The sequence below is a fragment of the Molossus molossus genome, unplaced genomic scaffold (assembly GCF_014108415.1).
Source record: "Molossus molossus isolate mMolMol1 unplaced genomic scaffold, mMolMol1.p scaffold_m16_p_11, whole genome shotgun sequence".
Classification (NCBI taxonomy): Eukaryota; Metazoa; Chordata; class Mammalia; order Chiroptera; family Molossidae; genus Molossus; species Molossus molossus.
Window position 1 is genome coordinate 11,809,498 of NW_023425346.1, and position 21,872 is coordinate 11,831,369.

Genomic DNA, 21,872 nt, shown 5'->3' on the forward strand with positions numbered 1-21,872 from the left:
TGCCAAATGAGTTTGTTAATATTTCCCTACCAATTATCCAGTTTGAGTCCCAGGAAGAGCTGGAGAACCACAGGCTTCCCCACTGGGCAGGGCACGCGTGTCATGGTCGAAAAGATGCATGTGACCCATAGGCTGCTCTGAAAGGAGGGACTGCAGGAATGACTTAAGAGCCACATGACAATTTTGTCATGTTTCAGACCTTATGGGTAAATCGTACCTCCTATATGCTCCCATCCTGGGGTGTGGATATTTCTACCTCTGTGAATGTGTACAGTAGGGTATCAGTCTTCCCCTCTCCAAATTTTTTTCTCTTCACATATTCGACTTGACATTGATATTACAGGTCAGTGGACCTAGGGGGGTGTGGCTGTTTTTCTCTGCAGTTTTAACCTTGGTCCCACCTTATAAAGCTACTTTCTGTATATAAATGTTTTTGTAATGTGTTCTCCAGGGACCATTCCCTGGGGAGCCATTTAGTTTTTGTCCCTAGATTACTTAGTTCCTACAAAGACAGAAAAGATGAAACCTACTAAGGGAACATAGGTAAGACAATAATTGCTCTTACCCAAGCCTGAGTTAGATGTTGGTCTTAAGAGTGTCTTGTCTCCTGGGAAAGATTATGGTACTGCAGGAAGATAAAAATGTGTGAGATTTCTTTGAACCAGGTGCACTTTGGGTAGACCCAAAACTTACTGAATTTGAAGCATCTTGTAAGACCTGGTGACCTCATTCACCAGGGCCTTCATCTAGTAGCAAATAGTCCTACACTTATAAACAAGGCCATAGTATTTGTTGTAACTGGCTAAGATTTTTTTTTAAAGGGTCTTAAATGGGGATATAATCTAAACTATCCATATAGGCAGAGTAGAAGTCCCCATTTCTCCATATGGCCCCATAGGACCATGCCTGATGACTGTTTCTCAAGTTTCCCATTTATGTGCCATGGCTTTGGGGTTTAGCAGAACCACTAAATACCTTTTTCCTCTCCTCTTGACTCTGATTCAATTAATATGGGGGAAGACTATTGGAGATCAAATACCAACTGATTAGAGAAGGAGGCTTAAATCTGTGGTGAAATGGACTTGCACACAGTCCCTCCATCACCCTTGCCATAAAACTGTCCCTCCCAGGCCCAGATGGAGCTGAAAAACCTCTCCAGCAGGGGAAGGGTGCTTACCTCCTGACTGAGATAAAATGCATCCAGACCTCAGGGAGCCTGATTCATTCCCTCCTGCTCCCATCCTTTTAGGAGGAGGACTGAGGTAAGGTGTTGGAGAGAGATTAGTGTCCCTCATGAGAAGCAGAAAATTTCTTTCTGGAAAAAAAGAGGATACATGCTTCCCCCAAATCTAGCATTGATTTTAGAATATCAAAAAATTAAAGGCTATTTTTGGTTTAAAATAATATTTTTGTATTCTGGCCGGTCTGGCTTAGTTGGTTGAGCATCATCCCTTGCACAAAGAAGTCATTGGTTCAATTCCCAGTCAGGACACATGCCCGGGTTGGAGGCTTGATCCCCAGTAGCGGGCATGCAAGAGGCTGCTGATCGATGTTTCTATCTCTCTCTCCCTCTACCTCCTTCTTTAAAATCCATAAAAACATATTCTAAAAAAATACTTTTGTACCAGAGTAGAGAACTCCAATTTTTTCTTGAGTTTGAGGCACCATGTTTCATCTTAATATTCTGGGTACCTGGCACAATTCTGGTAATTATTTCTTGCCTGACTGCTATTTACAACAATTTTTTTAATGTGTAACCTAGTGGTTCCCAAACTTTTGGGAAAAGTAGGTCAGTAAAATGAAATGTAAAAGAATATTGGGACCCTGATAACTTTTTATTTTACCATATAAAGATGTTAAAAAATCAAAATTATTACCTCAAACATCACCATAATTTCATAAAGAACCAAAATATGTTAATATGAAAAGGTAGGAAGCACACAGTCTTAGAATAAAGGATGAAGGCAATTTTGTGGTCCTACACTCATGCACACACACATCCAAATTGTGCTTATTTTTTCTAATTTTTCGGTCAACCAGGAGAAACTTGGTCATGGTCTGGCACTGTGAAGCCCAGATTTTTCTGGGATGCTGCCCAGACTTGAGATATGTCTTAAGGGTCACATGGTGTATTTTCACTCTTTGTTTGTTGTTTTTTTCCAAATAGAGCTCTATCAGAAAAAATTGTCTCAGTTCTGCCAAGAATGAAGTGTCCACACCAGCTGGAGCCTCACCAGATTCAGGGGATGGATTTTATTCACATATTTCCTGTTGTTCAGGTGAGATCCTCTGTGTGGTTTCTTGTCCTCTGAACATCGAATTCTTCTAATCATTAGAAAAATCTAATGGGTCTGGCTCTTGGGCTTTCTGTCCTACATCCTGGATCTGATGGATTGGTGGCCGCAGAACATGGTGATGGTTCCTGATGTCATCCTCAGAAGGTCGCTGGTGCTCCACCTCCCCTAGTTTCACGCTGTCACCTGATCTTTGGCCCCATTAGTTGCTTTTCATTGTCGTTTTGGTAAAGATAGGACTCCAAGCCCCCATGCTTTGGTTGCTTCCGACCTATCCAGCCTCATTCCTTGCTTTTCTTTGTTCTTTCTGTTGTAGTCCCTCTGACTTTCAGATTTTCTTAGTTATTATGGTTCCTCCTGTCATGGACCTTTCCCCCAAGCTAGAAAACTCTTCCTTTTATTCTTAACTATTTAATTCATACTTATTATTCAGACCTCACTTCTACCAAGCCACCTCAAGAAAGCTTCTTCTGACCCCATAATCTAGAACAGGCTCCTTTGCCATATCCACTCATATGGCCACATTCCCTTCCTTTTTTTTTTTAATCCTCACCTGAGGACATTTTTCCATTTTTGTTCAGATAGAGTGAGAGGGAGAGAGAAACATCAATGTGAAAGGGACACATCGAGTGGCTGCCTCCTACACGACCCCAACCAGGGCCGAGGATGACTCACAACTGAGGTACATGCCCTTGGCCAGAATCGAACCCGCGACTCATTGGTCCGTGGGCCTATGCTCTAACCACTGTGCAACCCGGCAAAGGCCACATTCCCTTTCTTTATGGGCATGTCCCTTACTGTAATTTGTATCATGGATATTCAAGTGTGTGGTTATTTATCTGTCTCTCCATCAAACTTTAAACTTCATGAGGGCAGGCACCTTGGCTATCTTGCTAACTGTTGTCTTTCCAGTACCTCAGACTCTCTGGCACTTTGTAGACATTCAGCCCTTATTTGAAGACTAAACATCTATTGGGAGACTTAATCTCCACCTCACCTTTCCCCAAGCCTCTGTGATTAAGTGGCTCATACTGTACAGCTCCCTGTATTCTCTCTCTACAGTTCCTGTGTGCCTCCCCTCCAGGCACCTTGAAAAGAGGAGGAGCAGAGGGACTCACCTTTGTTGCCTGTGTTGTGAACAGTGCTTTACTTCTGATCCTAATAGAGTCTTCGAAGCATCTATTATAATCCCAGTCTAACATCTGAGGAAAGTGAGACTCAGAGAGAGTAATTGATTTGCTTACAGGCAGAGTAGAAAAGCAAAGGTTCCAGTCTAAATGTTTAGTCTCCAAGCCTTGTACTTTCCCACTCCACCATTCATGCAGCTGCCGAGGAGAAAGCTGTGCGGCCCTGGCTGGAAACGTCTTTTAAGTCTGTGTCAGGATGATATTGTGTAAGTGCATAGACTCTGGAGACTTCCTGAGTTCAATTCTTGGCGCTGATGTGTGACCTTAGGCAAAGGACTTAACTTCTCATCTGTTAAATAGAAATAATAATAGTGCTTACCTGATAAGATGAGAATTACGTTACTGTGTGTAAAGCACTTAGCTGAAGGACTGGTACATTTAGTAAGTGATTTATAAGTGTTATATAGTTGTTTCTGTTGTTATTACTGTTATTGGGAATCTGCCCTACATTAGACTTCACATCAAATACCATGAAATTTGTAAATCTGAGCCTAAGACTTCTACTCAAAATTTGATTTGTATTTTTGGTAGACTTTCTGGTCTCTCTGATTCAAGGAAATGCTACCTAATTCTTTTTGTGAAAACAGGAAGTAGGAACCTTGTGTAGATTGTTACTGAAACCTCCAATACTATCACACTGTGAAGTTGTTGCCTTTTCCTGGAAAGCCTGGATCTCTAGTGATTAGACTTTACTCAACCCTCTGCTAGAACTTTGAGGTATCTCTCTCACATTGATGTTTCTCTCCCTCTCCCTTCCTCTGTCTCTAAAAAAATCAATAAAAACGTGTTTTAAAAAACTATCTTACTTTCACCATCATTTCTTAAAATAAATGCCATTTAACCCCAATCTCAGAATAATGACAGATCTTTACATTTAACACTTTTAGCATTATGAAAAACTCACCACATGCCTGTAGTTTTTTCCTGTTTTGCTGGAGACCAATGAAAAAACAGTCATGGACTGTCAATTGGAAACCATTGAACTCATTGTGTGAGTCTATAGCAGTGGTTCTCAACCTTCCTAATGCCGTGACCCTTTGATACAGTTCCTCATGTTGTGTGACCCCTAACCATAAAATTATTTTTGTTGCTACTTCATAACTGTAATTTTGCTACTGTTATGTCTTAGGTGACCCCTACCCCCAAAAGGGTCGCGACCCACAGGTTGAGAACCGTTGTTCTAGAGGCTCATCACCCACATCCACATTGGTTAGCTAAGCTATAGTAACACTCCCGAATGCCAGTCAAAAGAAAAACAGTCTAACTTCACTGTTAGTTCTAGGTCACATCTTTTCTCCCATGCCAGACGTGAATCCTGTGAGGATAGTTATTTTTTTCAAATGGTTGGGACCTATGGCAGAATTTGGTCATCTGAGAAGTTCCCTCCATGGCCCTTCATGCTGGGAACTTCAAAACAGAGCGATCAAGTCTCTAAGGGAATCCTATGACTCAACAGACTTTACTTTCCTTATCTGGTAACACTCTCCAGGATCCAGCCAAATAATAACAGTGTAGATCTGATTAATGGAGGCAGATCTGAACAGGAAACAAGCATGAAAGGCCGGAAACTGGATCTCCCCATTTGAAGGAAAGCGGAGCAAAATTGACTTGAGCAAGAGCCAGCCTCCTTAGTTGCCCTGGGCCATGGTGTTGCATTGGGGGGGGGGGGGGGGGGGCTAAAGTAATTCTGAATGCTGTCTTACCTTCTGCTCTGCTTCTGGATTTTAGTCAGTACCTGAGGTCATTATTTGGAGTGATGGAAGTAAATGAAAGGTATTAGCAACAAAAGAATATTTCTCATATAATTACTTGCAACTATCCCTATCCTGGGCAACTTCCTAAACATTTACTTCCTAAATGTGACCTTTACTTGAGCTGGCTCCCTCCATGAGCAAGCATTCTTTCCAGCCCTGTGGGAACACCATGTATGTGCCATGTGTCTACTTTCTTAAGTAGATAAATTTTGCCAGGTGTGGCTGTATCTTGGGGAAACAAAACCACTGTCCGAAAACTGCTTCTGAGATGTAATAACTCTCTCTTGAGAGAGTATGACAACCCCGACAGATGGGATTCCCTTCCATAATGTTCTTTAGTAATAAAGGGAATGAATGAAGAGCCAGTGTGGAAAAGCAAAGCCTCTTTCTTTCTCATTGCATTCTTACCCTGAGAGCACCTGGATCTTTCATAGATTATGGAGTGTGGGGATGTGCATGTGTGTGTTTTAATTAAGTGGACTTTTAACTAGGGAAAAATGAAGAGCAGCTACTTCTGCATATCAGCCCAGTAAAACTGGGAAACATTTATAATAAAACCCATGTCCAGTTGTCTAGTGTGGAAGACCCTCCTGGTTGTGACTCAACAGCTGTGTGGCTTGTGAGCTTTGGATCAGTGGGCAAATTACATAGCTTCTCTGAGCTTCAGGTTCTGCAAAACACAGCCAGGACCAACTGCTTTATAATCTGTGGATTAAGAGAGAAAATGTTGTGAATAGCAAACTAACCCAAAAGCTCAGGCTATGTACTCAGTACATCCTATTCTCCAATCTGAATATTTTGGGGATTTTTTTTATCTGTCAAATGAGGGGTTACACTAAGTGTTTTCTGTGGTTCTTCCCTATTCTCTGGTCTGCGGTGCAAGCCACACAGGAGAACGTTACATTAAGATCTGCCTAGAACCAGGTGGCTGTGTGGAATAGCTCTGTTTGTGTTGTGCTTGTAAAGGTATTTACAAAGCACTCTAGTACTTGTGATTTCATGTGCTCTTCAAGGTGAAAGGAACTGATATTCTCACCTCTGCTTTATGCAGAGAGGGAAACTGAGTCCTGAGGATTTGAGGTGAGGCTTTAAAGCTCTGCACAGCTACTCAGCTCTAGGTCCTACAGGATCTTAACATCCCAGATGCCCAGCCAGTGGCTTTGCCTGTACGTCATATATGCTGATAGTTTTTCATCACCAGATCCATTTAAATATGGTGATTTGGGTTCACGAGTTATGCCATCTGAGTTGACCTTCACCTTGGTGGTGTTTCATCCCTACTCACATTTCTAACTTTCTTCCCCAGTGGCTGGTGAAGCGAGCTATAGAAACAAAAGAAGAGATGGGTGACTACATCCGCTCCTACTCTATATCCCAGTTCCAGAAAACCTACAGTCTCCCTGAGGTCAGTTTTTACTTTTCTCTTCTTGACCACTGAGACCGTGAGTATACACTTAGAGACTGTGGGAAGGAGCTCAGTAAAGTCCAGCTCCCCTGCACACCCACCTCCCATGAGCATCTCTGCCTCTACTGGGTCAGCATTGAAACAGGGTCTTCTGGCCCTGGCCGGTTTGGCTCAGCAGTTAGAGCGTTGACCCACAGACCTGAGGGTCCCAGGTTCAGTTCCTGCTAAGGGCATATACCTCCGTTGCAGTTTGTCCCCAGCCCCAATTGGGGTCGTGTGGGTGGCAACCACTCGATGTGTCTCTCTCACACCGATGTTTCTCTCTCTTTCTTCCTCCCACTCTTCCTCCCACTCTATCTGAAGGTAAATGCAAAAATTCCTGGGGTAAGGATTAAAAAAAAAAAAGAAACAGGGTCTCCTGGTTCATTAGAGCTACCTCTTTCTGTGGGCACTGAGTGTAAACCCTACAATTTTGTCCTTTTATTTAAATTTTGGTACTTGATCCAGAACTTTTCTTAAATTCACAAGAACAAGAGTATGTTTTGTATAGTCATATAAAGTTTTTTGAGAGACCACCTGCCTAGGACATTCCTATAGTAACAGTTTAATAATCCCAACAACAGTAAAAATAGCTGATGGCTATTGTATTCTTATTGTATTCCAGTCCCAACATATCACATACCTTCTACTCATTAATCCTCTCAACTGCTCCCTGAGATAGGTGGTGCCCCATTTCATGGATGGAGAAACTGAGGCTTAGAGATTAGGTAACTTGCCTGAGATTTCAGAGCTCATAAGAATTTTAAACTAGAACACTTGTCTGTACCTATGGTTCCCCTTTTTCTTACTGGGTATAGGTATCTAATTTATAGCCATTTGCAGAGGTCCTAGCTTTTTTTCCCCATACAGAATATATAGTATTTCAATTTGTTAGAAAACTGAAACTTCTTCAGGCAAAGTTATTACGTGAAGTCATTTTATAAGACAGATTTCTGAGCAGTCCAGTTGAGTTTCAGTCTTCACACGAGATTTGTTTAATTTCTGTTTTGTTGCACAGGATGATGATTTCATTAAGAGAAAAGAAAAGGCCATCAAGACAGTTGTTGACCTCTCGGTAAGTTCCCCTGCCCTTATTCTTCTGTAAAAGAACACAAACTCACAGCCTCCAAATTGTGCTTTGATTTAAATCATAAAACCCTGCTCCCTGAGGTTTCTGTCTGCTGGAATTGCCCAGAAGCTGACCTTCGGTGGGTGTGAGGGAAGCCCTGCCTGTCTTACGTGCTCCATATTTGGAGACCACTACTCACGGGTAGAACTTGCCATAACCACTGTCCTGTGTTTTTCTTAGTTCTAGTTTTAAGGGAGAAATTTTCCAAACCCAAGGCCCTTTCCTTGTTTGTGCCAGTGGCAGGTATAAACTATGAATAGCTCCAAAAAAGTAGATGATGAACTGGAGATGGTAAATTGAGGTCACACCCCCCCCCCCCATGGTGGCTAAGGAGAGGCAAAGTAGCTTTGAGCTTTGCATAGGAAACTCTGGAATGTCCTTTGTCACCATACACAGTGTTTCTTAACCATGGGGGGGCTGCATCCATGTGCCCACTTCTCCAGCATGGGCATTTTCAAAACACTGGGTCAGAGCCCAGCAGAACCTTGTCAGCCCAACCCCACTTGACCCCCAGCCTTCCTACCCGAGCTGATGGGAATAAAGCCTCAATGTCTAGGTGTAAATTCTCTTCTGAAAAGAATGTATAGTGTTATTTTACATGCTTTTTTACTTTAAGAATAAGTGTGTGGTCTCGCAAGGTGGTTACTCTGAAAAGAATAACAGTCATAAACCACAGAACTTATGTGCATGTATGCATAAACAGTGGACATGGACAACAAACTGGGGAAAGGGCAGGGAGGGAGGGGGAGGGGGGAATCAGTGGGGAGGGGAGAAACATCTGTAACAAAAATTAATTAATAAAAAAAAAAGAATAACAGTCATTTGATGATGAAAGACATAAAACAAAGTACTTTTCATTTTATAGTTGTGATTTGTATCTTTTCTTAATTACATTTTGGCAATGGGAGGAGTGAAAAACCTTGAAGATAGTTGTACTCTGCAACTGGATACTGTTTTCCGAATTGGTGGCATTGTTAAATAAGAAGAAAAGGAGCACATATGACAGCAGAGTAATCTTTTTCCTGCTTATGAAATAGATGCTCACTTTAGAACTTCTTCAAAGTTTTTTCTTTTAAGTTTGGTAGGTGCAGGGGAAGAAAATCAGCCTTAATCTCACAACACAGAATTAGCCACTTTTGTTGGTCAGATGTATTTCTTTCATGTTTTTAATGTGTATTTTTATACTGAATTGGAATTATACTTTAAAATATAATTTTGTAGGGTTTATTTTTTATGTATCAATGCAGTCTTTAAGCTGTTAAAGATTCTTCTTAATCACATTTGTCATGACAAATAATAAACAATTGGTTGGATGTGCTCTTGCTTTCTCTTATTTTAAACGATGCCTCATGTTCTAGTCAAAGTGGCTCAGTTGATTGAGTGTCCTCCCATGCAGCAAAAGGTTGCTGGTTCGATTTCTGGTCAGGACACATGCCTGAATTATAGACTTCATCCCCAGTAGGCTGCATGATCCCCAGTAGGGGGCATGCAGGAGGCAGCCTATCAGTGTTCCACTCTCACATCAATGTTTCTCTTTCTCTCTCCCTCTCTCTGTCTCTAAAAATCAATTTTTAAAAAAATTAAAAATAAATAAATGATACTTCATTTGCGGAAAGATGAGAGAACCAAGCGTGACCTCTGATACAGGGAGCTGGGAAACCCAAGTCAGGAGAAGGGAAATTCTCTTTGAATTTTATATTAATTTTGTGTGTTACCTATTCAAACACAATAAATAACAAGTAAAATTTTGTAATGCTTTGTTGAATATCTTCACATGTAAATTTCACTATGAGCCCTGATTAGAAAGTGAGAAAACATTATAGTTTTTAGCTACATTACCCAGAATAAAAGGCCATTGTAGCTGTTGATAATCCTATCAGTGAAACAGTGCCTGGCATCTCTATACCTGTGAAATATTTCAGGCTTCTAGAGACATTATTTGTTCTTTTCATTTGTAACAGTTTTTTTTTTTAATTAATCCTCTTCTTGATAATGTGATTGCACAGAATTTAAGGAGATAATGATAATAACAAATACATAGTGCCAGATAAGGTTCTAGGCATTTATATATAACTCATAACAACCCTATGAAGTAGTAGTATCTTTTTAACAGATGAGGAAACTGAGGCGTAGATAGGTTGTATAAGTTGCCCAAGGTCACATTGGTGATGATGGAGCCAAAATACAAACCACTATGCTGTGATTCTCTAGATAAAAATGTTTATAGCTCTATAGAAAATAATATCAAGGTAAAGGAAATGGAAAAAAATTTGCAAGTCTTCTTGATAGTAGTTTGTATTGCTTAGTTTATTTCCTTTTTTATGTGTGAATTTATTCATCAGTTGACTATCAATACATTTTGAGCAGGAATGGTAAAGGATTTCTGTAGATGGTTAGAGCCAGACCTCGGGTTTCATTTTCTTCTCTCCCTATCTACTGAAAATATCCCTCACTTTCAGATTCTTAGGTTGCTTAGCTGAGCCCCATTGTCATTAACTTTCATCCCTCCCACCCCCACCTCTGCAAGGGCTTCATTGCAGCCTTGAAATGAGTTCCAGAAGCTCACAGCAGACTCCAGGGCTATACTGCATGGCTCTGGTTCATTGTGTGAGTCAGTATAAGAAATGAAACAGCTTGCTGCTTTTTATTGTTGTTAGCCCTCACCCAAGGATATTTTTTCATTGATTTTTTTTTTTTTTTCCAGAGTGGAAGAGAGAGAAACATTGATGTGAGAGAGACACATCAATTGGTTGCCTTTCACATCCACCCCCACCAGGGCCAGGGATCAATTATGTGCTCTTGACTGGGAATTGAACCCATGACCCTTTGGTGCCCAGGCCAGTGCTCTAGCCACTGAGCCAGGACAGGTTGCTGCTTTTTGTTGGTTGTTACTCTTCTTGAGAAGAATCCTTCCTTTAGTAAAGGGAATGAAATCTTTCCTAGGTGACCGGGGGTTGTGGCTTTTTGAAAGTCTCAGATTCTAAAGGGGATTTTTTTTCCTCCTTCAGTCTTTTTTCAGTATCCTTTCAGGTGCCATTGCTTACCTACTTCTTATTGACGAGCCTGAAATTCAAAATTTAAATTATGAATGGTAAATTAAGGATTAAAATAAGGTCTAGTCCGGCTGTTGTGGCTCAGCAGTTGAGCATTGACCCATGCACCAAGAGGTCGCCAGTTCAATTCTCTGTCAGGGCACATGCCCAGGTTGTGGGTCTGATCCCCAGTGGGGGGCATGCAGGAGGCGGTCAGTCAATGTTCTCTGTCATCGATGTTTCTATCTCTCTCTCCCTCTCACTTCCTCTCTCTAAAATCAGTAAAGGAAAAAAAAAAAAAGATGGATAGATAAATAGATAGATAAATAAGTAAATAAATAAATAAATAAATAAAATAAGGTCTAACATATAGGTCCCTAGTTTCTAGATCCAACCTTTTATATAAAATGTATGCAGTAGCCATGTATTGATTGCTTCTTATATGCTGGGCACCTAATTAGGCATTTTATAAGCATTATCTTATTTCTCACTAACATTCATGGAGTTATATATTATTATTTGCATTTCATAATTAGGAAGTTGAAGCTCAGAAAGACTAATAATTCCCTACATATTTGCAAAGCTAGAAAGAACTGGTCAGATTTTGATTTTACACCTGACTCTTGCAACACAACAGGTGTTGATGCTTCTCCAGTTTTCTCCCTCTTGCCTGCTCTCTGATTGCCCACATATCCTGACACCAGTTTTGCAGTACTGTTCTTGACTTGAGGACTCTGGGGCTGTTATTCACTGGGTCCCAAAGACTCAGACACATCCAGATGATTGGGAGCTCCCCTACCACTCAGCAGTCACTTATGGGGGCATTAACTGTGGCTGTTTTCCATTTGAAGACCCTTTTGTTTGTTCTGCTGGAGAAATGTTTGCCAAGTGGAGGTTGTCATATTTTCTTCTTTCATTAATTAACATGATACCATTGTGCTTCAACCAGCAGGCTTTTACTTATTCTTGCTTAGAAATAACCTCTTTTGAAAAAATAAATTATAAACATTTTAATATTTTTCAGAACATGTAACTTATTCTTGTTTTTAACCAACCTTCTAGGAATGTTTCAGTCTGTTACATTTGTCCTTGGTTATGTAGCCCATCCATTTTTTTTGGTGTATGATTTTTTTTTTAAAAAAAAAAAGCTTATTTTTTTCTTTTATGCTAGTACTGATAATAATACTGAAAAATTAGGAAACAGAGAAAAAGTACAAAGATTAAATTGCCCATAACACCACCAGCCATGGATAATCACTGATATTCTAAGTAGGAAATACAGAGTGATGGATATCAATATAGAGAATTAGAAAATGCAAAGAAAGGAAAACGGTATTATACTGTATATTCTGTTTTGGTGCAGGCTTGTTTTGCTCAACAATGTAAGCTAGGCTGTTTTTCCGTGCCAACAAATATACCTCCCTAGCATTTTTAGTGTCTGTGGATGATTCATTGTGTGGTACTAATTTAACTAGTATAGTTTTCTTTCTTGTTTTGGAGGAGGGCATTATGTAGAACATTCTCATAGTTCAATTTTTAAAAATTATTTACTTAAGATACATGCCCTGAAGTGGAACCCTAAGGCTATTAGTACCTCTTGCCAGATTGCCAGGCAGAAAGCTGCTGTGAACTGTAACTTGAGTCATCACCTTCAGCTGTTCTTTCTCTTTTGGCCTCATTTTTCTTCCTCCTGGGGATTATTCCCAGTACTACTTCTTTCTTCTTTGAAATGTATTACTTTCTTGAGTCATCCATGTCTCCTTTTCACACAGTAGCAAATTGCTTCGCAGAAGGCCTGCTTGATGGGAGGTGGTATTTTCAAAGGACATAAGAAAATGAAACTTGCTACCCAGGGCAGGCCTCTCCTCACCACCTTCCACTTTCACATCTGATCGCTCCTTGGTCTCACTTAGTGTGCTGTTGTTCAGCTTACTTCCTCCTTTTTTGAGCTGGCAGCCTTCCATGTCCTGCAGATCTGCCCTGTGCATCAAGGTCTGTGACTCCCTCATAACCCTGAGTGAAGAGTGCCTGTGAATTCTTACTCAAAGCCTCGAAAGGTATTCAGTTACTATTTACTGAGCATTTTTGGTAATGCTTAGAATTTTATATGAGAATAGAAGTAAAAAGGAGAAGGAAAAAAAAGACTTCTTAGAGCTTCCAGTCTAGTTGAAAGGAAATGCTTTACTGAACTTACTGGATCACCTAAGAGACCATGTCATTTAAAATTACTCCTCCAGCCCTGGCCGGTTTGGCTCAGCGGTTAGAGCGTCAGCCTGCGGTCTAGAGAGACCCGAGTTCTGTTCCCGCTAAGGGCACATACCTCGGTTGCAGTTTGTCCTCGGCCCTAGTTAGGACGTGCGGGTGGCAACCACTCGATGTGTCCCTTTCATGTCAATGTTTCTGTCTCTGCCTCTCTCTCCCTATCACTCTAACTGAACAACAACAACAAAAAAAACGAAAAAAATGTCCTCAGGTGAGGATTAAAAAAATAAATAAAATTACTCTTCCGCCCAGTGAGGCTCAGTGGTTGAGCATCGACCCATGCACCAAGAGATCGCTGGTTCGATTCCTGGTCAGGACACATGCCCAGGTTGTGGGCCAAACCCCCAGTGGGGAGCATGCAGGAGGTGGTCAATCAGTGTTTTCTCTCATTGGTGTTTCTATCTCTTTCTCCTTCTCCTTTCCTCTCTCTCTAAAAATAAAGATCTCGCTCATCAATGTTCCTCTTTCTTTCTCCCTCTCCTTTCCTCTCTAAAATCAACAAAGAAAAACAATTTTTTTTAATTAAAATTACTCCTCTAGTGTGTTCTTCCATAGGGAGAAGGCCTTTTCATATAGCACACAAAATGTAAATGTGGCAACAAAAGTAAATAATATTAGTACATCTACATTTGTATGTAAAAAATATGTATCTTAGCCCTTACTGTGTGTCAGGTGCTGTTAATTAATTGATCCTCACAGCCACTCTGCTTATACCTGTTTTACAGATGGAAAGCCACAGAGGTTAAAGTAACTTGCCCCAAATCAGACAGGTAGTAAGTTATGGGGCGAGGACTAAAACCCTGTCTGACTCCATATCTTCACTTAGTAAATAAGACTAACTGAGAACTCACTGCAAGCCAGATCACGCTCCTGAAACAGGTGAAAGAGAGACATCCCAGCTGTCACGGATTCCACAGATCAGGGGCTCATTAAGGAAAAAGACCATGAGATGGCAGTAGCATGCACAGATATCAGATGCCTGGCACATACCTAGCACTAAGTAAATGATGGCCATTACTACTGCTAACTCCTATTAATGGTAAAAAAAAATGAGTTGATTTTGCATATCTTTGTAAGAGCACAATCATGTGTGAAGCATGAGGTGTTTATTTTTTTATTAGACTTACACTTTTAAATTATTGATGGAATTATGTTACCAAGGCAGTATATTTACAGGATTAAAAGAACATGAAGAATGGAGACTGGGAATCTCCTTCAAGGCCTATTAATCTAGCCCTCATTTTACAGATAAGAAAACAGGCCCACTGAGGGAACTGCCTTTCCCAAGGTCATGCAGCTAGTTAGTAGCAAAGACAGGACTAGACATCAGTGTCCCTGACTCCAGGTTCTCAACCTGTGGGTCGCAACCCCTTTGTTGGTCGAGTTACCCTTTCACAGGGTTCGCCTAAGACCATCAGAAAACACACATTTCCAATGGTCTTAGGAACCGAGGCACTGCCCCTGTCCGTCTCCAGGCGGGTCCGCCCACATGCAGAGATGCTCACAGACAACATGAGGAATGTATTAAAGGGTCGCAGCATTAGGAAGGCTGAGAACCACTGCTTTAAAGGGTAACTCAGCAATAGTTGTTTTTGGTTGGCCTGGAAACCTCTGATTTTAGGTCCGTATTACTACTACTACTACTATTAGGTCCTTATTAGGTCCAAGTCATTATAATGATTCATGTGACAGCCTCAGATTATATAGTGAGTCTCATGAGAGGGCTCAGCTGAAATGGCTGGTGGGTAACTAGAATGCCCATCAGAACTAAGAAGTTAGTGTAATGGTAAAACCTTGGGACCAGCAGCCAGAGTACCTAGGTCCAGGCCTAAAATTCTCCTAGCAATCCTAAAAAAATTATTTACTCTCTGCTGCTTCACAAGTAAAGTTAAGGTAGTAGCATCTGCCTTGCCTGTATCTCAGGGTAATTATAAATTGCAAAATGTGAGGTGTTTATGAGTTGCTTTAAAGTATAAGGGATAATTACACAAAAGCCAACATCATCTTGTTTGGCAGAATAAAAGATCCTAGTAACTGTTGGTTCAGTATGCTATTGTTTTGGAGTCAGTCTTTTTCGAGAAGAATGCAATTCCCTGCCTTGGGTCATTGACTCTATCAAAGGTAACTAAGAAAAATAGAAGTTAAGCTCAATTATATAGTACTGCTATAATAGTAGAGCTCAGTGAAAATTAAAGCATACACAGTAACTGGCATCATATGGGTTCATTATATTTTTCATTTCCCCATAAATCTGTTTCATGTTATTTATAGCTTCCTATTCATATAGACAGCAGCAACAAACTAGGGGATATTTGTGATAGCACACTATAAGAACAACCCTCTTGCACCATCTCAGACCCTGTTCCATCCCTTTTCCACAAAACTCTTGAAATTATATAGTTTATGTTACAGGAATAATTTTTCTCTGCATTTGAAATAATTCATAATAAAGTAAAATAATAAACTTAACCAGAATTATCAACGGGGGAACAATTTTAATTAGAATAAAAATTCCACTATCTGGAGGAACTTGATAGTACTGCTTGTCCTGATGATGTCCAGGTAGAGATTAGATATGGTGAACTCTGGCATGGAGAAGAAAAGATCCAGGGACACACAACTAGAACACCTGCTTGTATAAACCACTGCCTACTTGGACCCAGGGTCCTAAGCAAATATTACTGAGGTATTATTTGACTGCCAGCTTGGCAGTCAAGGAGGACATTCATTTGGGGTATTATGAAAAACCAGGTCATGTGGAACTGAAGACCCACAATAAGTGAGCACCTACTACATGCCATATACTTGTTTAGGAGGGTGTGTGTGTGTGTGTGTGTGTATGTTACAAATCAGGGGAAGGATAGACTTAAATTGATGATGTTGGGATTCTTAGTTTTTCATCATAAAAAAATAGCTACATCACTACCTTTCACTATCCCCCACCCTCAAAATCTGAATAGATGAAAAGGCTAAATATAAACAGTACAAGTAACAGACAAGAACTTTTTTTTCACAGATCCTGAATAGAAAATAAGCTATAAAGTGATTGAAAGTTTGATTACATAAAGTATAAAAATGTCATAGGACAAAAAAACACCAAGTTACAACAAAGTTGACAGACAATAGATTGGGTGGAAGTATTTACTACCTATGTAAAAGTCGAAGGAGCAGAGTCCTTGAAGGCAGCCACCCGAGTGCCTGCTGTTATGATGGAGAACGGACTCTTTCTCTGACAGGCTGTTTGCATTCAACAACCAGTTTGGGAGGAGAGACTTCTCACACTCAGTTAACTCCTCTGCTCATCCACTTCTTAGGATGTTTACAAGCCTCGTCGAAAATACAAACGCCAACAGGGAGCAGAGGAACTGCTGGATGAAGAATCTCGAATCCATTCCACACTTTTGGAATACGGCAGGTATGAGTAGAACCCAGTCTAAAGTGCCTATTTTATAAAACCATTGAAAAGAAAAGTTATTTTGAATTTCTTCATTGGGATTAACTTGGTTGGCTTTTACCTGACTGTGTTTATGATTTTGGGCCCGAGATTTCCAACATCTGGAACTTTTCTCTCTCGTATTGAATTACCCAAGTTTCTGGGGCTCACTTCCCTGATGGTGGTAGAGGCCTGATCTTTGAAACTCCTCTGTAGGAATGTGTGTAACTGTGTGCCCTGGCTCTCCTCTCGTTGGGGGTTGGGAGTTTGGGGTGCTTGTGGAGGCTGGGGGTGGTCTGCCCTTCATGTCTCTGCCATTTTATAAAATCTTCAGGTAAACCAGAGTTTTCAACAGTTTTATTATAAGTGTTAGGATAATAGTTTTGATTTTCTGTGAAGAATTATCCTGACTAGGAAAATAAAGAGTTTAGAAATAGTTTTGTCACTTTTAAAAAACATCTCTAGTTATTAAAAAGCAGTTTTTATTTTCTATCTCCAGTTTTTACTTAGAACACATACACATAAGGAAGTACTTCCCCCACTAAATTTTTTTGGTTGACACTGGGTATTAACTTTCATTTATGTTCTGCATTTTCTACTTAGGGTAACTGATTCCTTGATGTGAGTATGTCTCCTTGGGCTTCTTTCCTTTGTGCTGGGAGTGGTTGCTGTGTGCTGCTCTGCTGCATAACCCAACCCTCACTGGGTGGCTGGAACTAACGGCACTACCACTAGCATCTTCCTGAGTGAAAGCATCTGATGGCTTCCCCCTCTAGGGTACTGGAGAGAACCAGGATACTAGGCTTAATTGGCTTAAGTTTCATCTTTCAAATGGAATTGCTATCACTAACGTTTTTTGTTTTGTGTTTTGAGGGGATTGTGTGGGGTCAGATCCTTCCTTCCTAAGAATGAAGCTAGTCTGTTTCATCAGAGGAAGTGTTAGGTCTGGCCCTAAGCCAGGTGTGATGGCTGCCAGCACAGCTCACCAGTTGCTGCTGTGAATTGAACTTTTCTGAGTCAGGCATCATCAAACCAACTGCATAATTTACATGGCCCAGTATAAAATGAAAATCCAGGGCCTCTTGTTAAGAATTATTAATAATGATTAGTTATTAAGAATTTCAGGACAGCAAAACAACCAACTGTGGTACACTTTTGAGTATGGAGACCTTTGCGACTGGACAGGTTGCATGCCCTGGGCTCTGTGATTGGGTCTTTCCAGTCAAGGCCCAGCTGTAGGTAGGCAGGTGAGGCTGTACGGCTCAGGGAGAGCCAGAGCTGGAGAGGCAGCCTGCTTGTGTCAACATGTTCCAGAGCCAAAGAGTACTTAGACCGCAGTGGTTCTCAACCTTCCTAATGCGACCCTTTAATACAGTTCCTCATGTTGTGGTGACCCCCACCCATAAAATTATTTTTGTTGCTACCTCATAACTGTGATTTTGCTACTGTTATGTCTTAGGCAACCCCAGTGAAGGTCGCGACCCACAGGTTGAGAACCAGTGACTTAGGGGAATGTTGTACCTTTTGTTAGTATTGTTCATACCTCCAGTGTTTCTGTTATCATGGAAACTTCAACATTCCAGGGGCTGAAAAGGAGATTCAGTAAATTGTCTCATGGAGACCATGTTGACATAGTTTAATATTTTGTTTTGTTTTGAAATTCTCAGTTTCACATTGTATCTTTTTCATGTGTCATAGATGAAAGTTGTTATCACCATGTGATGGCTGGGTAAATTTACCTCAGGAGTGTGAGACCAGAGTCTGGCTTGGCTTTTGTTAGGGAAGGGAGCACGGCATAGGTTGCATTTGTGACCCCTTGCAAATTTGGAGTGTAGGAAAGAGCAAAGTATCTCAGTACCGATCTAGTTCCTCTTGGTGGAGTCATGCTGACTTCTAAGCCTAGGTAGGTAGGATGAAGGATCTGTTGTTTGTGTTTTAGGAGAGGGATTATTTTGCTTTCTTTTTTGCTTTTCTGGTAAGGAATGGTGAGTTTTTTAGAGGTGGGAAAGTGAATACTTATTACATTCTTATAGTTTATTTACTTCATTTTTCTTTTTGAGAATGATAAAGACAGCATTCAGAAAGGTTAAAAAATAATGTTCCTGAGATCAGCTGTTAACTATTAAAAACTAGTAAGAGCTTCAAACTAAAACTTGAAGTCAGGTTTCTTGGCGTCCAGAAGGATGTCATTATCATTATCTATAAATATTGTTTGAGCCTCCAGTGAGAGTTTGGCTTTTGATTTTAGAAGGACAGGCCCAGACTTTGTTGTTTGATCTGAGACTAAACAAGAAGAGAGTGATTATTAAACTGACAGGGAAAACTGGATAAAACTTAAAGTGTGTGTTTTATTCTCTATTCTGGAGAAGGATCCTTCCCTCCTTTCTGACTACTAGACTCTTTCCTCGCGGTTCTATTCAGTACTTTTTACTGCGTGGGGATCTTTACTATTAAATGAAGGTTACATAATTATATGAGGAACTTTTAACACTTTATCCTCTGTAGAAAACAGTAAATGTTAATTATTAGGTCCCAGGAGTAGCAGCCACAGTTTTCAGTTCTAAAAGTCCCTTAAATATAACCTGTAAATTCAAATGAGGATTCTTCCTTAAGCCTCCCTTTCTGTTTGCCCCTAAATACTTATTACTCCTAGGACTAGGCCTCCTTCTGGCCCCTTTATAAGAAGTATTATCCACTCTTACTTCCCTTCCTCAATCAAGCAGGCTGGCCCTTTGCTGGCTCTGGGACTCACTGCTTCTTCCTGCCTCTCCCCTCACTGTTTCTCACCCTTAATTGCTCATTCCCACCTTGTAATCCCCAGTCTTTCATGAGTGGTCCTGTCACTCATCAGCCTAGGCCCACAGTGCACCTGGTTTTAAGGTCAGCCTTCCAGCTTCTTCCCCCTTTTTGTTTGTTTATATTTTTATTTTTGTCTTTATTGATATTAGCGGGAAAAAGAAACATTGATGAGAGAGAACATTGATTGGCCGCCTCCTACATACCCCACACTGGGGCTCAGGCCCATAACCTGGCCATGTGCCCTAACTGGGAATCGAACCTGTGACTTCTTGATGCATGGGTCAACGCTCAACCACTGAGCCACATCAGCCAGGCGCTTCTGGCTTTTTGACTTTCATTGCTCAAATAAGGCTAGACTTTGAGCCTGGTCAACCATGCTGAAGGCCTTAAGGATTGTGTCTATTAAAAAGACGTTTGGCTATATTTGTTTAAATGTTATAACATTGGAAAAATAAGATTCATAGTTTTGATTTCAGACTTAAACAAAATTGCAACGCTATAATATTTTTATTTTATTACGACCCCAAACAACTTTTAGGAGCTAACTTAAACACCTAACAACAATATAAAACTGCTACTGTGGGGAAATTTATTTTATATGCAGTATATTTGACTTGCAAGTGGAATTTTTTTTTCTTTATTGATTTTACAGAGAGAGGAAGAGGGGGAGAGAGAGAGAGAGAGATAGAAACATCTATGAGAGAGAACATTGATTGGCCACCTCCTGCGTAGCCCCACTCGGGATTTGGCCCACAACCTGGGCATGTGCCCTGACCAGGAATCGAACCAGCGACCTCTTGGTGCATGGGTTGACACTCAGCCACTGAGCCACACCTGCTGGGCTCAAGTGGAATTTTGAAGCGCAATCCTTAAAATGTTGGAGTTAGGATATTCCACACTATTTGAGGCTTAGTTTTGAGTTGCCTTGACGTTCTCATACTTAGTAAATGAAATATGCCATGCCCCAGCCTGTGTGCCATATGATCCTGAGACCTGTGTGTGCTCATAGTAGGTAGTTAGCAAATGCTTGTTGAATGAACAAAGAACAGAGTTCATAGTCCTTAGTATTTAGGGCTTTCTTATGCCCCTGTTTTGTTCAGATTCCTGATAGCTGGATATGTCTTCTTTGCCCTGGGGCAATTGTCTTGAAGGTTAGTTTGTTTTATAGAACTGTGTTGTCCAGTAAAGGTAGCAACTAGTTACATGTGGCTATTGAACACTTGAAATGTGACTAGTGTGGCCTGTGAACAGAATTTTAATTTTAAATAAGTTAAATTCAAATTTTAAAACTCATGCTTGACTACTTAGTTATTTATGCTTTATTATTGTCAGAATAACTTGAGTATATGAATCTACTAATTTAAAGTTATATATGTGGCTCTCATATTTATTTTGGACTATGCTGTTCTAGAAGATATACATCCTTGATGTTAAAGACCAAGGACTAGGTTTAGGTAAGAGGGCCGGAGCTCTGTTGGTGCTGACAGTGTAGGACATCAGCTAAGTTGGTGAGTCAGAGCTAACCAAGGAGAAGGCGGGAACAGATTGAACTGTATGGCACTGCAAATCAGGCTGTCTCTTGAGAGGCAGGCCTGACTGGGCAAGAGGAAAGAGAGGTTGTAGAGGAGAGCAGCATACCTAGGGAAGATAAAGACAAGTAAAGGCTATTGTAGTAGAAATAAATTGAAAATCCCCTTGCTCTTTTTAAGAGATGATGGGTCAGTCATAAGGGGATATCATGTTCTGCTGAAGCTTAAACAACATTGGAAGAGAAGTGCACACAATGAGGCAGACTTAATAGGCTATTGAAGACAACTGGCTCTTCTTTGTCATGGAAGCATTGCCATAATGTCACACGGAGAAGGAAGCTTTTAGAAAAATAGACTCTTCATTCAGCAAACATTTATTGAGTACCTACTATGTGCCAGGCACTGTAGTAGACACAGGGGTTACAAAAGTGAAGGAAGCTGTATATGAGTGTTCATAACAGCCCTACTATTCACAGTTGCCAAAACAAAACAACCTAGATATCCATCAGCTGATGAATGGATAAACAAAATGTGGTTTATCCATAATGGAATATTATTTAGTCATAAAAAGGAATTAGTACTGATTTGTGCCATAATATGGATAAACCTTGAAAACATGCTACGTGAAAGAAACTAGGCATAAAAGGCCACATGTTGTATGATTCCATTTATATGAAGTGTCCAGCATAGTCAAATTCATAGAGACAGAAAGTAGATTACTGGTTGCCAAGATATGAGGAAAGGAGGAAATGGTACTAACTGCTAATAGGTATGGATTTCTTTTGGGGACAATGAAACTATTCTTGAATTAGATGGTGGTAATAGTTGCACAAAATAGTGAATATACAAAAAGAAAAAAAAAGCCACTGAAGTATATGTACTTTACAATGGTGAATTTTATGTTATGTGAATTATACCTCAATTTAAAAAATGTAACATGAAAGTGAATGAAGCAAATACCTGCCCCTCCAGGAGCTCAACAGGCAGATTCCACATAACATAATTACTC

General features: G+C 40.4%; 1 protein-coding gene across 7 annotated transcripts in view; it reads left to right on the plus strand.

Annotated features, from left to right (window-relative positions):
* CCDC93 (coiled-coil domain containing 93) overlaps nt 1-21,872 on the plus strand; it is a 95,154-nt gene that overhangs the window by 12,209 nt on the left and 61,073 nt on the right. For all 7 annotated transcript variants that reach the window (XR_004958638.1, XR_004958639.1, XR_004958640.1 and 4 more), the window contains exons 4-7: nt 2,168-2,279; nt 6,542-6,640; nt 7,698-7,754; nt 16,417-16,517. Coding sequence is in view for 4 of the 7 variants with exons in the window: in XM_036253711.1 (XP_036109604.1) it covers nt 2,168-2,279; nt 6,542-6,640; nt 7,698-7,754; nt 16,417-16,517 (369 nt within the window). In the remaining 3 variants the exon portion in view is untranslated. The remainder of the gene's footprint in view (nt 1-2,167; nt 2,280-6,541; nt 6,641-7,697; nt 7,755-16,416; nt 16,518-21,872) is intronic.